The 17,592-nt window shown below is 38.2% G+C and overlaps 1 protein-coding gene across 3 annotated transcripts in view; it reads right to left on the bottom strand.

Moving 5' to 3' along the window:
- The window catches only part of RPGRIP1L (RPGRIP1 like), a gene marked incomplete at both ends in the record, with an annotated part of 106,011 nt that overhangs the window by 22,681 nt on the left and 65,738 nt on the right, over positions 1-17,592 (bottom strand). Inside the window, 3 exons of one of the 3 annotated variants that reach the window (XM_080702511.1) lie at positions 11,284-11,357; positions 12,528-12,690; positions 13,340-13,444. In XM_080702511.1, the coding sequence (XP_080558637.1) occupies positions 11,284-11,357; positions 12,528-12,690; positions 13,340-13,444 (342 nt within the window). The remainder of the gene's footprint in view (positions 1-11,283; positions 11,358-12,527; positions 12,691-13,339; positions 13,445-17,592) is intronic. The other 2 variants (XM_080702512.1, XM_080702513.1) reach the window with 2 other exon arrangements.

Raw genomic sequence — 17,592 nt, 5'->3', positions numbered from 1 at the left:
AACGCATAGTAGAAGCCTGTTCGCTCAGTGACAGTGAGGTCTGTTGTATTGGTTACTGTCTGTCACCAGTGTGCTATGCAGGACAAACCCATAGGTGAGTGCATCTACTCTCCTGACTGCAAGAGAGGTGAGGCCCTCCTAGCTCACTTGCCTGCAGCCCCCACCATTCATTGTGGTAAAATTCTCTCCTAAAAACCGTTCCAGTATCGCCTTTCTGCTTAAAAATCCTATTATCCTATACTGTAGCAATGCCTTCAAACTCACAGTCCACTGTTCATACTGCCTGTGTTTGCATCTGCTATTAATTCTGTTCGAAGTCACCTTTTCCATTAGACACAATTCATTTGCTGGAGGCTCAGTATCACACCTGCTCTCCTTTGAAGGCATTATTGGTCTCTAAGAGCTAATTGGCTGTTTTCTCCCCTGGGCCCTCCCTGCACTTCTCAGCTGGGGGCACTGCATGGATTTGACACTCTCTCTCTCTCTCTCTCTCTCTCTCTCTCTCTCTCTCCCTCCCTCCCTCCCTCCCTCCCTCCCTCCCTCTCTCTCTCTCTCTCTCTCTCTCTCTCTCTCTCTCTCTCTCTCTCCAGACTGAGCTCCAGAGAGGCAGGACCATATCGTACTTATCTTCTGCTATTTAACATCCCATGGCACATGGCAGGCTCAGTAAGTGTTCAGTGACACAGAGGCGGCTGAACATCTTGTGTTTTCAGGATATCTTTCATGTATTGCCAGAGCTATGTGAGGCTGTAGTTATTAGTGCTTTCTTATTTAAAAATATTTATATATCTGTTATGTTTTGGAAAGTGGATAATTATTAACTATTGCAAAATATAGAGAAATCTTGCTGTTCTAGATTTTTTTTTAACTGAGTGTCTAAAGGATAGTTCAGTACTGTTGAGTCTGTGTATAGGATACACTTATGTATGGTTGACATTTTTTCACAACGAAAAATAGAAAATAGTTTAATTGGAAGAATTATAAGTGGTAATAAGTGTTATGCTGATTCAAAGGACAGTGACTGAGGCAAAACCTTTTCATATAGGTGCCTTATATCTGCTCAGAACTACAGTGCGTGCGGCGGGTCGTGGCTGTCAGGTGTTAGTGTCTAGCCAGGTGCAGAGGCTTCAGGCTTCTCCGTCCTGTTTCCTCTGTGTGTGTGTGAACCTTTGTTATTAGTAAGCTGTTTCTTCTTAGTACTGTTTTCTTCACCAATTGCCCCACTAGCTTCCCTAGTTAGCAAGATGTCAACATCTGCATGTAGAAAGAGCACATATATATGTTGACTGTGGTGAACAGAATAGGACTGACTCAAATAAGAACTGCATGCAACTTACATTTAGTTGTCTGTATAGATGGACACCACACACTATGTGGTTGAATGATACAGAAACGTGATGACAGCTTGTATTACCCACAGAGAAAAATAAATTATAGAGCTTGTGATTTTGGCTCTTTTCCAAACTGGCTTCCTGACTAATGCTAATTCACATTTTGTGTCATATTTTTCTATAGTGTTTTACACAGGCTTATTACTGGCACGCTTCATTAAAATCCAGAGGGTGGTGCTGAATTCTTCTGCTGGTCTCAACCAGCACAGCAGCCACTCTGGAGGTAGATTTTTTTGTCTCTAAAAATGAATTCAACCTGACAACACCTAAATACAGAATTGCACAACTGAGGATGGCTAGGATCAAGGTTTTGTAACCTGTTTGAGTTGGTCAGATTTTGTTTTGCTTTGTTTTATTTTGAGATGGGAGTTTTGCTAAGTTGTTCAGGCTGGCCTGAGAACTCGCGATCCTGCTGCTTCAGTGTCACAAATAGCTGGGATTATAGGCATGTGGTGCGGCTCCTGGTTTCAGTAAGAAATATTTAAATTTAATGATGGTGAGATTACAGGTGAGTTTAGTTTTATTCTAGATTTCTACAATAAAAGACATTTCTTTATTTTTTAAAATTATGAAACATTTTAAGCATAAGAAAAGTGCAAAAAAGTATTTGGCATATTCAAGTACTCACCATCTTACACAGATGTTACCATTTCACTATATCTAACTCAAACCTTTTTGTTGTTGGAGAAAAAAAAATATTTCAGATACAGCTAAAGCTCCTAGCTGTCAACCCTTTCTCTTCCCTGGAGACGCCCACCAGCCCGGAACTAGTTGCGTCGTTCCCTAATGTGCTTTCATGCTATGCACTACCTGCATATGTATATTAGTGGTATCACACTCTTTTAAAAATAAGTTCTTGCTGCTTTAGTGAAGAAACTGATCAATTATTTTTCAGTAGGGGAACAAAGATATTTCATGTTGTCACAAATACGAATTCAGAGTTGTTCAGTCTCAAAGCAACTTTTCATGTCTTTAAAAATTAAAATTGAGTCACCATTCTATTCATTTCTGAATGCCCAAGCCATGCAAAATCTACTTGTAATAAATATTTGGGGATGCAAATAATACAGAAAAAACTCCTGCAGTTTGTTTTTCCCTCAATATTAGGTTTCTGAGATTTATTCATATTTATAATTCAAATCTAACTCATTCATATTAACTGTTGCATAGGATTCCACTCATATATATAATCTGTAGTCATTTATCAATTTACCTACTGATGAACAAATATTTTGCTATTATGAACACTGCTGCACTGAGTATCCTTGTATGTTTTATTTTACTCATTACTGATTCTCTTAGGAGTAGTATTACTGGGTAATGAGTATGAGTAATTCATCTTTAAAGGACTATCAAATTAGTCTCCAAATAGTTATATCAATCTACATGAGGATTATTTCTAGCATCATAAAATTTGTATGTGTTTGTATATAAAGAAATACAAATAAAGCCTATGTACAGGAGCCATAGTACATATAATTTTGTAACAAAACAACAAAGACAAAATGGAAATAGAAGGGGTCATCTATGTCTATGCTCTTGAAGAGTTCAAATTTTATATTTTTAACACTTTTCTCTATTGTTTTTATAGGTCCGAGGATTGAACCCAGAGCTTTGTGTGTGTTAGGCAAGCACCTGCCACTGAGCCAAAGCCCCAATCCCAAGAGTTCAATTTTAATTGAGGTGATCTCTAAGAAAACCTCAAAATTCTTGATCCAAATAATCACTCTCACCACTGAAATCAGTGGAACCACATGTGAGTAGAGCAGGAATTCATGCTGATTAACGGTCATTCTTGACAACTTCCTTTTTTCAGGCTGAGCTTGGCAGAGTCATCTTAAAGGTTCAAAAGAGTCCTCTTGACTGTAAAGTCCAAGGATTCCACTTACTAGGATTACTTCCACTCTTCATACAGGTTTTGATCAAAAGGTTTTGATTTTCAAAAAGAATAATTTTTATCTGGACATGGTGGTGCATGCCTGTAATCCCAGAACATGTGAGACAGATAGGAGGCTCACAGGTTCAAGGCCAGCCTCAGCAACTAGCAAGGCCCTTAGCAACTTAGAAATAGGGCAGGGGTATAGCTCAGTGGTAGAATGCTCCTGAGCTCAATCCCCAGTTCCAAACACTAAACAAAACAAACCTCTTTGTGAGAATTCACATATAGCTTTTAAAAAAAGATAGCTCTTTGTGAGAAGTCACATACCATGTAAAAATTATAGCTGAGAAAAGTCACATAGGAGATGTCACATAGGTGATATCTTAAGAAACTCACTCTATCAAGGTAATGTTTTTACAAATAAAGCAAACCCATTTTTCACCATAGCATAACCTATCTTATTTTCTTTAAAATGCAGCATATTAGTCGGGCATAGTGGCACATGCCTGTAATTCCAGTACTTGGGAGGCAGAGACAGGAGAATCGTAGGTTCAAGACTAGCCTCAGCAATTTATTTCAGCAACCTAGAGAGACTCTGTTTTAAAACAAAAATTAAAACAGGGCTGGGGGTATAGCTTGGAAGTGAAATGCCAAAAACAAAAACAAAGACAAGCAAACACAAAACCCAACCACAATAAAAAAATGAAAACTAAAAATTAAGGCAGTACATCAAACAAACAATATAAATGTTAAAATTTTCCGTGGTGGGGATCAAAGTGGTAGTGGATAAGTGCTTATTTTTAGAATACTGTCATGTGTCTTATATCTATTATGTAAACTATTCTATGTCTATAGTGGCCAGAAAATTATAGGAGTGTGTTACTACATGCTCTAAAGCAGTAGTTTGGACTACTTTTCCTGTCCTACCAGACCTAAGAGATATGACACAATTCCTTCATCCATTGTGATTTACTATGGCAACTACATGAAGGAGCGAAAACAACCCACACCCAATTTCAGGTAATTTTGATAGGCCAGTCCTCTCTCACCATCCTTAAGAACAGATGTTTTATAGTGGTTCTCAATTTGGGTTGCACATTAGAATCACTGGGGGAATTTTGTAAACAGAATTCTGATTTAATTGGTCTAGGTAGAGCCTGGCCTGGCACTTTCAAATGCTCCTTAGATGGTTCTAATGTACATCCCAGGGTGAGAGGTATCTGTTCTCTAAAACTGTGTTCTCACACTTTAGCAAACTCTAGAACCATCTGATCAAACAGAAGTTTCTGGGCCCCACTCTCAGAGCTCCTGACTGATTGGGTTTGCGGGAGGGCTCAAAATTTGCATGTCTCTTAAATTCTCCAGTGATACTGATGCTCTCTGGTGTGGGAGTCATCCTATGATAAATACTACATAAATAAAGTAAGAATTTTCTAGTCCTTTTAACATACATAGAGCTGGGTGTGGTGGCTCATGCCTGTAATTCCCAACTGAGAAGCTGACAGTCTCAGCAACTTAGTGAGACCCTGTTTCAAAATAAGAAATAAAATAGGTCTGGAGGTGTAGTTCAGAGGCAGAATCCCCAGTAAAACACACACATACACACACACACACACACACACACACACACACACACACATTTAAAGTTAAATTAAATTAAAAAATAGAGCTGGGGGTGTAGCTTGAATGTCCTTGGGTTCAATCCCCAGTAACACACACACACACACACACACACACACACACACACACACACACACACACACCCAAGTTAATTGGCTATAGAAAAAGTCAACCAATTGATTATAGCTTGACTAATTATTTACAATTTAGTTAATTGGCTATAAGGCCTTCTGCAACTAACCACAGCTCAGTTACTGTGATTAAACTCTTTATTGGTTTGGTCTGCTCAGCCCTGTAGAGAAGCCTCATTCAAACCATGTTTTCCTTTGAAATTTCATTTAACACATCCTATCTCCTAACTCAGGGGTTGTTTTTTATTTTTTTATTTTTTTTCCTGTTAAGGACCAGACAGCAAATATTTTTGGCAGTACAGGTCTCTGTTGAAATACTCAACTTTGTCTTTGTAGAATAAAAGTAGCCATAGAAAATATTTAATGGGTGTATCTGAGTGGCTGAGGTGCAATAAAACTTTACTCACAATCACAGGTAGAGGGCTGGATTTAGCACCTGGGCAGTTTGCTGACTCCTGCCCCAGAGAACTCTGAAGTATCTCTCTCTTTTTTTTTTTTCTTGGTTACTAGGCTTTGGACCCAGGAGCATTCTACCTCTGAGCTACACCTCCTGCCATATTTTGTTTTTTATTTGGAAACAGTTTCTCACTAAGTTGCTGAGGCTGGCTCCAGACTGGCAATCCTCCTCAGCTTCCACCTCCCAAGTACTGGGATGACAGTAAGTGGGACATCACGCCTTGCTTGGTGTGTATCTTTCCAGATATTTTCTTTGCTTATAAATGTTTCATCTGTATGTGTACATAAAATGCCTGTGATGTGTATGTGTATGTGAATGTGTCTTTTTGTTTCTTTTTAAATGGAATCACCAGTATGGCACAATTTCTTATGCATTATTTTGGCAAAGAGTATAATATATGGAAATGGGAACTTTCACACGCTGGTATGTGTGTTTTTGTTTTGTTTTGTTTTGTGGTAATGGGGATGGAACCCAGGGGCATTCTACCTCCGAGCTACACCCCAGCCCTATTTTTTATTCTTTATCTTGAAGCAGGGTCTCACTGAGTTGCAAAGGGCCTCACTAAGTAGCTGAGGCTGTCCGCAAACCTTGATCCTCCTGTCTCAGCCTCCCGAATGCTGGGATCACAAGCGTGTGCCATCATGCCCTGCTCACACATTACTATGTATTAAAATGTTCATTTTAACCATAAATGCTTTCATTAGCTAAACTGGTAGATACCTAAGGGTACATCAAAAGGAGCTTATTTAAATAAATGTGACACATCTGTTTAATGAGATATTATATATACGTTAAAAGAAATAAAGTATGCTTCTATGGAAAGATGTTCATAGTATACTAGTAACAGATAAGTTGCAAGACATGAAATTAGTTTTTTAATTTTTTAAATTATTTATTTTTTATTATTATTATTTTTTGGTGGTACTGGGGGTGGAACCCAGAGGCTTTCTACCTCTGGGCTATACTCCCAAACCTATTTTATATTTTTTATTTGGACACAGGGTCTCACTAAGTTGCTGAGAGCCTCACTAAGTAGCTGAAGCTGGCTTTGAACTTGTGTGATCCTCCTGTCTCAGCCTCCCAAGCGCCGGATTACAAGTGTGCGCCACCATGCCCGGCTATAAAATTAGTTTTAAAAAACAATTACTATTAGGTGTGTAATTCAACAATTCTGGTTTTAGATAAAATATATTTTAAAACTTACTCTCTAGCTTAAACTTTCACATGTGAAACACCAAGAGTGGCTTATTAACCACTGATAGGATATCATATTTTATTCTGAAGTGATTTAATTATTTTTTTTAATAATTAATACTTCTAAAACTAGTGAATTATGTTTTTGCATTCTGACTTTCAAAGTTCTAAGATATACTTTACTGAACATCATTGTTGCAAGCAACTGGGACGCCAGCTTACTGTTCAGTGGACCTGCTTTCCAGGTGGGTGCAATTTAGTACAATTGAATGTGGCAGCTTTTACAAAACTGCTATTAGCAGAGACAGAGAAAGAGAATGATGTGAATATGCCCTGCACAGAAGAGTCCATTGATCTTTCAGCTGTGATTGCCCATTATCACCTGTGGGCACATTTTAAGAAATCTGTGAGTTGATGGCAATACGTTTTGTTGTGAAACATGAATGCATTATTCAAAGTATGATATTGGAAGTGATGCAAAAAAAGGATTGTTAATTCTTTTTTTTAAAAAGCCATGGCAAATGCAAATTCTCAGTTTTGATGTCTATTTTGAGGACCTAAAACAAGGCTTTTAATCAATGTATTATACATCAAATTGATACTGTTAACTTCTGATTATTCAAATTAATAAAATATTCATAGAGAAATGTCTAAAGTTTTACATTTCTCAGCCTTCCACCCTCCCACCCCCATTAATTATCATGCCTAGAAGCTTTTTAGTAAAAGCTGCAGTCATCAGGCTGACGGAATCTGACAGGCCAGCAAGGCCCAATTACACTTGCGCTCGGTGGCACTTTGATGTCCGGGAAACGAAGAGAGATAGGGGCAAATTGGGTAGCACATTATGTTAATGACTTGATTTAATCCAGCCACTAAACTTTATGTAGCCTGTTAAAAAAGATGCTAACACTAATTATACCACTTTGGAAAGGAAAGGAGGGGACAAGCATTTCATACCGACAAAGTGAAGCTCATAAATGTTGTAAATGAAATGAAACAAAATGAAGTAATCTGTGATTAATTATAAATCACAGGCACGAAGAGAAGAGAAAGGACCAAGTAATATGTCCAAGTCCTGAGAAATCTGTTAGATTCCTCTTTAAGGATCAACAATTCTAAGAAATAACTATAAGCTGTCAGATTCTGTAACAAGAAAAAAATTAAATTGCTTACAAAGTGCATTATATCATTTAAATTAATAGTGTAACTGGTATAAATGATATTTATCCAGGACACTACTTCTAGTCCTAATTTTGCAACATTATAGAAGCGATTTTTAAAATGTCTATAAAGTGAGGATAACCACTGGACATGGTTATCTTATTTCTTTTGAACTAGTTTGTGCCTCTGCTTTATCCTCTACATCATTGACAGTATCATTTAAAATGCATTCCAAGAGACAAATTCCATAAGGACAGAAGTCTAGTTCTCTTATTCATCGCTTTATTCCAAGTTCCTCAGACAAGACCTGGAACGTGGCAAATACTAAAGATCTGTTTAATGGATGCGTGATCTTCTCTGTCCCCTAAGTCACACAGAGGAAGCCAGGTGCAATGGTGCCAGTTACTTGGACCTGACGTAAGAAGACTGTTTGAGTCTAAGAGTCTGAGGCCAGATGGGCAACACGGCGAGACTCCATCTTAAACAACTACCACCACCAAATCCAATGTCTCGGTGCTCTGGGCTGTGCCCACCTTTCCAACCTGTGGTTCTGAGGCTCCTCATGTGCACCAAATAGTCTTGGTTCATTCTACAACTACTCTCAATCGACAACAAGCTATGCTCCATGTCCTCTCAAATTTTTTTCCGTTCCTTTGGTCTGTAAAAGTCCTTCCCCGTGTTTCCCTAACTCTTAATTACCTTCCACAATTGGTTCAAAGTTTACTAATTCTGGGAAGTCATTCCTAAGTACAGGGCCTCAGGATGCCTTAGCTATCCCCCCAAAAGCTCCCAGAGCACGCTGCACACCCCATTGTTCTAGCACTGATCGCCATGCTTTACAAAGCTGCCCCTCTGCACCCTTGGGACACTGGTTCCTCAGATGCTCAAATCCCTAATAAAAAATGGTGTAGCACTGGGTTATCTGCTGTGCATAGACATATCCTCACATACTTAAAATCATCTCTAGGTTACTTATAAAACCTAATATCTAAGTGCTATATAAACAGTTATTATACCATATTTAAGAAGTAAGGAGGGGAAGTTAGGTGTGGTGCTGCATGTCTGTGATCCCAGTATGTGGTAGGCTGAAACAGCAGGATCCCAGGTTCTATGCCAGCCTCAGAAGCTTAATGAGACACTCGGCAATTTAGTGAGATTCTTCCAAATAAAAAATTGAGCTGGAGGTATGGTTTGGAGATAGAAAGTCTCTGGGTTTAATCTCCAGCACCACAGGAAAGAGGAGAATTGATGAGAAAGAGGAGGAGGAGGAAGATAAAAAGGGGAAGGAGGAGGAGGAGCAAGAGGAGGAGGAGGAAGAGAAATAAAAGTGAGAAAAAAAATCTGGAAATGTTCTGTGCAGATGGAATTTTTCTAAATAGTTTTGATTTGAGGTTGGCTAAATTGACAGATGTGCATTACCTATGGCTGTGGAAGGCTGACTGTATTGTTTCCTCCACAGACTGTAAATTCCTAGAGGGAAGGAACTTCTTCCACATCTGCCTAACACACAGTAGATGCTAATGGATACAGAACCGCTGTGAGGAACCATTACACAGGATGTGCTTAGCACATGACAGGCATTCCAGCAAACCCTCTACTATAGTTTGGATCTGTAATGTTTCTGGAAGGCTCACATGTGAAAAGCTGGCCTCTACTTTGGTGCTATTGGGAAGTGGTGGGACCTTTAAGGGGTGAAGCCTAGAAGGAGGAGGAGGGTAAGTCACTGGGGCCATGCTCTTGGAGGGGCCCTGGGATCCTGGTGGCTCCTCCTCTTCTCTATTTTAGCCCTGGCCACGAGGGAAGCAAGGTTCTTTTGCTCGGCACTTCTACCATGATATGTTGCCTTGCCATAGACCCAAGATGAGAAGGAAATTGTCCATGGACTGAAAACTCCAAAACTGTGAGGAAAAACAAACATTTTCTAGCTCTAAACTGATTATCCCAGTTATTTTGTTGCAGTAATGGAAGGCTGACTAACATACCTTTCTTCCTATAAAGTTATGTACCACTGTCCCAAGATTCCTACCTCATGCAGGAGAAGATCATAATACAATGAGCCACAAGTATTAAGCTTAAAAAAAGGACTTGCAACATAATACTTCAACCAAAGTTAACACCATCAATAATTAGACAAAATGACAAAAGGATACATTACTTCTGTAGTACCCTACCAAAATATATAACCAGAATCTGATCTCAAGAAAACACTAGACAAGCCAGGCATATGGCACATGCTTGTAATCCCAGTACTTGGGAGGCTGAGACAGGAGGATCATAGGTTTGAGGATAATCTCAGCAATGTGATTGTTCTTAAGTTTTTAGATATGATTTTTAGAATTCTCAAATGGTTCATAGCAGTTATGTATATAAGAGAGAGACTAGAAAATTATAGTCTAGAGAGACTAGAAATTATAAAAAATATAGCAAAATGTTAAATATTTGTAAATCTGGTAAAGAATATATGAGTTTTTTAATACCACTTTTGCAATTTTTAAAGAAAAAGGTTCTATTTTTTGTATTAAGTGGTTTGGTAAAGCAATAAACAGAATAATTGTTATAATCAATAGAAAAGGATATATTTCCTCAGCATAGTGGTACATTTTTGTAATCCCAGTACTTAGGAGGCTGAGACAGGAGGATCACAGGTTTGTGGCTATCCTCAGCAACTTAGTGAGACCCTGTCTCAAAAAATAGGGCCTAAGGGTGTAGCTCAGTGGTAGAATGCCACTGGGTTCAATCCTCAGTACACACACACACACACACACACACACACACACACACACACCCCACTCTGACTTCTGGTAGATGGTACAATTTCCATATGTGTTTATAATTTTCTTCTAAAAATTTCAATTTACATAGTACTTTTTAGCAATGTGCCACAAAACAGAATACCTGCACAATATTAATTATCTTCTGAGGTTTATTATTTTTGTCAGAAGTGAAATAACCTTAACAGCTTATCAGTGGACATATTTAGGTATGCATAGTCTTATAGTTTCAAATGCAATCTCACATTCTGAATTCTTTGAAGTTCAAATCTGACTCAACACATCTTTGTATACTGGTTCTGAAAAGAAGTCCGGGAAGTCAGCTGTTTCTGGCAAGTAACTAAGCTACTGGTATTTTAGCAAAAACAATGCTTAAATGTTATAGGCAACTCTATAATGAAACTATAAATAAAATAGTCTTAAACTAAATGATTACCTGTTTAAGATTACAGTAATAAATTACATTTTCCTAGAGGTTGGGCTGTGACTCAGCGGTAGAGCAATTGTCTAGCCTGTGCAAGGCTCTGAGTTTAATCTCTAATACCAAAAACAAAGCAAAGCAAAACAAACAAAACTCCAGAAATAATTTTTCTTTGATTTTTACTTATAAACGATGATATACTATGAACAAAAGGCAGCCTTATTTGAGAACATTTCTAATTGGCATCAAGCTACTAACCTGTTTGATATTTTTGGAGATAGGACCTGGAATAATACAGTCATCACTGTCAGAAGCTGATCCGTCCTCTTCAACTGTTAAATAATAAAAGGGCACATTTACCCAAGTTAAACCAATTATATTTACATTTCATAAAACAGAAACAAGCATACATTATAGGATAACCTTAAAAGAACAATATAGTGATCATATATAGATCTTTTTTTTAGCAGCGGATATCTAGAAAATAAAAAATGATCTAGGTATGGTGGCACACACCTATAATCATTGGGAACCTGAGACAATAGGATTGCAGGTTTGAGGTCAGCCTTAGAAACTCAGTGAGACCCTGTTTCAAAATAAAAAATAAAAAAATAGGGCTGGGAGGTCTGACCGGAAGAGAGAACACCCTGGGCTAAAACCCCAAACAAAAACCAACCAACCAACCAACCAACCAACCAACCAACCAACTAACAACAAAACAAAAACAGAACAAAAAACCCCTAGAATTTCCAAGGTTAGTTTGGTAAAATTCGCGAAAATAAAAATATGCAGCTTGTTGTAGTATAAATTAAAAAAATTCGAAAGAAACATAAGGCGGCAGATGTTTTCTAATGGCCTACCCAATTTACTGTGTAAAATTAAATGTTATCCTTGCTAATTAAAAACTTTAGTTTTGAATGCTTTATTGAGGTAAAGCTGACATACAATGAATTACACACATTAAAACCGTAAAATTTGTTATGTGTCTATGTTTAATTTTGTGAAACTACCACTACAATTAAGAAAGTAAACACATCCAACATCCTCTAAAGTTTTCTCGGGTCCCTTTGTAATCTCTGCTCTCCCGTCTTCTCTGTTCCCATTTATTCTTCCCAGGCCCATTTGTCTACTTTCTGTTACCACTAGTTAATTTTTCTAGACTTTTTTCTATAAAACCATATAGTAGGTCGTCCTTTTCTGGTCAGTATTCTGAGTTTTGAGTTTTAAAATGTCAAGACTGTAAAATAATCCAACTGATAATACTGAGTCCAAAGAGAATATAAAACTGTTTACAACATAAGCTGAGGACAAGATCAGCAATGACACTTGCATTTTCCTGGGGAGTTCCAAGTTGACATAAGAAGAGATACAACAGCTCTACCTCATCATACAGCTGAGCAGAGTGAACAAACTATAGTCCACCATTTAGGAGTCAGACTCTGAAGCATACTCTATCAGACAAAACAGTGAGCAAATAACATTATATAAAAAAAGAAAGCCACCTTCTGGTTCCAATTCCTCTGTCACTTCCGTTTCATCATCAGAAGATGCCAAGCTCTGCTGTGCAAGCTGACCCTCAGATAGTACAGATACATCATCTTCTTTTCCTTGATATATTTTCTCAGAATTCTCTTTTACCTCAGAGATACTGTTTTCTTGTGAAAACTGCTGAAAAAAAAAGCACACTGTTTTATTTATTGTTGTATAGCTCATTTTATACAATTCCTGTTGAAATTCTTAAATAACAAAGCATATAAATTTGAGGCTTGCTGGGTGTGGTGGCACAGGCTTGTAATCCCAGCGTTTGGGACGCTGAGACAGAAGGATCACACAGGTTCAAAGCCAGCCTCAGCTACTTAGTGAGGCTCTCAGCAACTTAGTGAGACCCTGTTTCTAAATAAAATATAAAATAGGTCTGGGAGTATAGCCTGGAGGTAGAAAAGCTCCTGGGTTCTACCCCGAGTACCCCCCCCGAAAAAAAATTGAGGCTTATAGATATTCAATATATAAGAAGCTTATCAGAAAACCCCTTAACCAGTTCAGATACATAAAAATATGCAAATAAATGAAAACCTATATACTAAGAATGAAAAATGCATTAGCCTTCAAACAAATTTTATATTAAGACTTTAATTCATATCTTTAATTCATAATCTATATGGTACCTGCCAATACCAGTATGATCGTAGCTCTTCCAACTTATTTTTTATCTTTCCTGCAAGGAAGTCATACAAGCACCACATCCATACACATAAAATAAAGCTTTTAAGAACCAAACTAAACCTTCTAAGATAATTTAAATACAAATGCATACCTTTGGAACATGTGAAATAGTTGATGTATTGATTTCTACATCTGGTGTAGGCTCCACCTCTGGTGAAATTTCCTTCATATCTTGAGGAGGAGGAGAAGTTTCCTTCTATTAATGTGAAAGCATGATATGTGTTATTTTGGTATTTCTTACTAAATACCAAATAATTCTAAGACTTTTACATATATATGTGTTTATGCATACAAATAAAAATTGAAAGTACAGTAGTTACCCATGTGATACTGAATTTAATTAGAACATTCCAATGAAAGGGTGGATATACTTTTTGTTTTTATTTATTTATTTTTTTGTGGTACTGGTGTTCCTGGAAGCCCTTCTACCTCCGGGCTACACTCCCAGACCTATTTTATACTTTTTTATTTTTGGAAACAGGGTCTCTTAAGCCAGCACGTCTGGCTTCGAACCTGCGCGATCCTCCTGTCTCTGCCTCCCAAGCGTGGGGATTACAAGCGTGCGCCACTACGCCCGGCAACCCAGGGGCATTCTAAATCTGAGCTGTGCCCTAGTCCTATTTTATTTTATTTTACTTTATTTTATTTTATTTTATTTGCAGGTCTGGGGATGGAACCCTGGGGCATTCTACCTCCGAGCTATATCCCCTGCCCTACTTTTTATTCTTTATTTTGAAACTGGTTCTCAATGAGTTGCAGAGGGCCTCACTAAGTAGCTGAGGCTGTCCTCGAACCACGATCCTCTGGTCTCAGCCTCCCAAATGTTGGGATTACAAGTGTGTGACACAATGCCCGGCTCCTAGCCCTATTTTTTATTCTTTATTATGACACAGGGCCTCACTAAGTAGCTGAGGCTGGCTGCAAACCACGATCCTCTCAGCCTCCTGAATGCTGGGATTACAAACGTGTGTCATCACGCCCAGCACTTTTTGGGTTTTATTTATGTGGTGCTAGGGATAGAACCTGCTAAGCATGTGCTTTATCACCGAGCCACATCCCCAGAAGGATATGTACATGCAATTTGTCAACTGCAAGTGTAGTGAAACTGAAGCACCGTTTGATAGAGCAAAAAGGAAAAGAATGCAAATAAGGCATTAGTTACAATATAGTGGAACCAAATACCTGAGTTCTTTGTGTCCATGAAAAAAAAGATGAAGATCTATATTCATAGAGAGTATATCATTTAGTGTTGAGTAAAAAAGCTAGGTATAGAACAAGATAGATAGTTGTTTCAAGTATTATTATTTATTTATTTATTTATTTATATTTTGGTGGTACTGGGGTTCCTGGAAACCCTTCTACCTCCGGGCTACACTCCCAGACCTATTTTTACATATTTATTTGGAAACAGGGTCTCCTAAGCCAGCACGCGCGGCTGGCTTCCAGCGCGATCCTCCTGTCTCTGCCTCCCAAGAGCGGGGATTACAAGCGTGCGCCACCACGCCCGGCCTTGTTTCAAGTATTATTTAAAAAAACAAACAAACCCACAGTTGGCCGGGCGTGGTGGTGCACGCTTGTAATCCCAGAACTTGGGAGGCTGAGACAGGAGGATCTGGGTTCGTGGCCAGCCTCAGCTACTTAGTGAAGCCCTCTACAACTTAGTGAGACCCTGTTCCAAAATAAAAAATAAAAAAAGTAGGACTGGAGGTGTAGCTCAGAGGTAGAATGCCCCTGGATTCAATTCCCAGAACCATAAAAATAATTATAAAAAAACCTCCACAGCCCAATATACATATGTATATATTTCCATGGGGAAAATAACAGAAGGCGATTCACCAAAACTAAGTTATAGGTTTGTGAAATTAATTTCATTTTCATTATTTTTCTTACTTATATATTCTAATATTTCTATGATTAGTAAATATTACTCTTGTAACTTAAAATACTGCATATGAACTGGGCGTGGTGGCACACACTTGTAATCCCAGCATTTCGGAGGCTGAGATAGGAGGATTGGGTTTTGTGGACAGCCTCAGCTACTACTTAGTGAGGCCCTTCACAACTCAGTGAGACCCTGTTTCAAAATAAATAATAAAAAATAGGGCTGGGGGTGTGCTCAGAGGTAGAATGCCCATTCCCAGTACCACAAAAAAACACAAAAACAAAGCCAAAAGCTGCACATGCAGGAGCTGGGCGTGGTGGTACTCACTCATAATCTCAGTACTTGGGAAGCTGAGACAGGAGGATTGCAGGTTTGAGGCTAGCCTCAGCAATTTGGTGAGACCCTGTTTCAAAATAAAAAAACAAAAGGCCTGGGGTATAACTTGGGAGGTAGAACATCATTGGGTTCAATCCCCAGTTGGACACACACACACACACACACACACACCAAGCCCCTACATATGCTAGAAAAGTATGTGCTTATTATGATCATTATCTCTTTTTATTTTACCAAATATAAACTTATAGTTTATATTTTTATAGCATTTATAAACTTATGCTTATTTTAAAAATTTTGTTTATAATGTTTACTATTTTATTTTATTTTTTGTGGTACTGGGGATGGAACCCAGGGGCATTCTACTTCCGAGATACACCCTCATCCCTATTTTGTATTCTTTATTTTGAAACAAGCTCTCACTGAGTTGTGGAGGCCTCACTAAGTACCTGAGGCTGTCCACGAACTGAGATCCTCCAGTCTCAGCCTCCAAAGTACTAGGATTACAAGTGTGCGTCACCACACCTGGTTGATGTTTGCTATCCTAAAAGTAAACATTCCCAATACAGAAAATAAGAAAGATAAATAATATGTAAATAAATACAAATCCATATTCCTACTACCCAATGGCAATAATTGTTAGTAATTTCTTAGATTTTTTCTTTATATAATTAATTTTTGATACAAATACAATTTCTGTTATATAGTGGTAACAGTATTATAAACACAATATATCCTATTATATATATTTTTAATTTTTTTTAGTGGTACTGGGAATGGAACCCTTCTACCTCCGAGCTACACTCCCAGACCTATTTTATATTTTATTTGGAAACAGGGTCTCTTAAGCCAGCAAGGCTGGCTTCGAACCTGCGTGATCCTCCTGTCCCCGCTTTCTAAGCACGGGGATTCTAAGAGTGCACCACCATGCCCAGCGATATCCTATTATATTTAGAAAATTGAGCTGGGTATGGTGGCGCATGACTGTAATCCCAGTATTTGGGAGGCTGAGACCTGAGGATACCGGTTCATGGACAGCCTCAGTTACTTAGTGAGGTCCTCCGGAACTCTGTGAGACCCTGGTTCAAAATAAAGAATACAAAATAGGGCGGGGGAGCTGGGCATGGTGGTGCATGCAGCCTCAGCTACTTAGTGAGGTTCTCTGCAACTTAGTGAGACCTTGTTTCAAATAAAGAATAAAAAATAGGGCAGAAGGTGTAGGTCAAAGGTTGAATGCCCCTGGGTTCTATCAACACACACACACACACACACACACACACACACACACACACACACACAAATAGGGCAGGGGGTGTAGCTTGGAGGCCAAATGCCCCTGGGCTCTATCCCCCAGACCAGCAAAAAAAAAAAAAAAAAAAAGTATAACAATTTTGCTTTGACATGTGACTTTTGAAAAATATAATTTAAAAGAACAACATTATACTGATGAATATAACGCAGTTTAATGAACAATTTTACTATCTTTGGACATTTAACTACTTCAAAAATTTTTAGAAATTATGACTAACCTTGCAACAAACATCTTTTTAATATTAATGGCAATTTACCTATATTTAAACTCCAGCGCTAATACTTTGACCACGAGCAAGTTACCTTAAATGGCAGTACTTCTAGCATGAATTACATAGAGTGGTTATAAGATTTAAATGAATCCAATGTATATATAAAGCATTTGTTTCAGTGCCTGGCACATAATAAACACTCAGTAAATGTTAGTTATAAAATGCTCTCTGAATTGTAATTATCGAATTCATTTATTTTAGCACATCTATTATTTCAAGCCTTGGAAAGACGGAAAATTTAGAAATGGGTGGTGGTTACACAGGATCCACATATAAACATTTGTTGAGCCGTATGTTTAAGACTGATGTCCTTTACTAAATAAGTTGTATGTTAAGTACAAAGAAAAGCTGGGCATGGTGGCACACACTTTTAATCCTAGTACTTGGGAGGCTGAGACAGCAGAATTGCAGGTCTGAAGATGCCTGAGCAAAGTAGTGAGACTCTCATCAACCTAACGAGACCCTATTTCCAAAGAAGAAATAAAATTCAGGTTGGGGAAATAGCTCGATGCTAGAATGCCTCTGGATTCAATCCTCAGTACC

This window comes from Muscardinus avellanarius, assembly GCF_963383645.1.
Source record: "Muscardinus avellanarius genome assembly, chromosome: 10".
Taxonomy (NCBI): domain Eukaryota; kingdom Metazoa; phylum Chordata; class Mammalia; order Rodentia; family Gliridae; genus Muscardinus; species Muscardinus avellanarius.
Note: the sequence above shows the minus strand (reverse complement) of the source record. Positions and strands in the feature narration are given on the sequence as shown.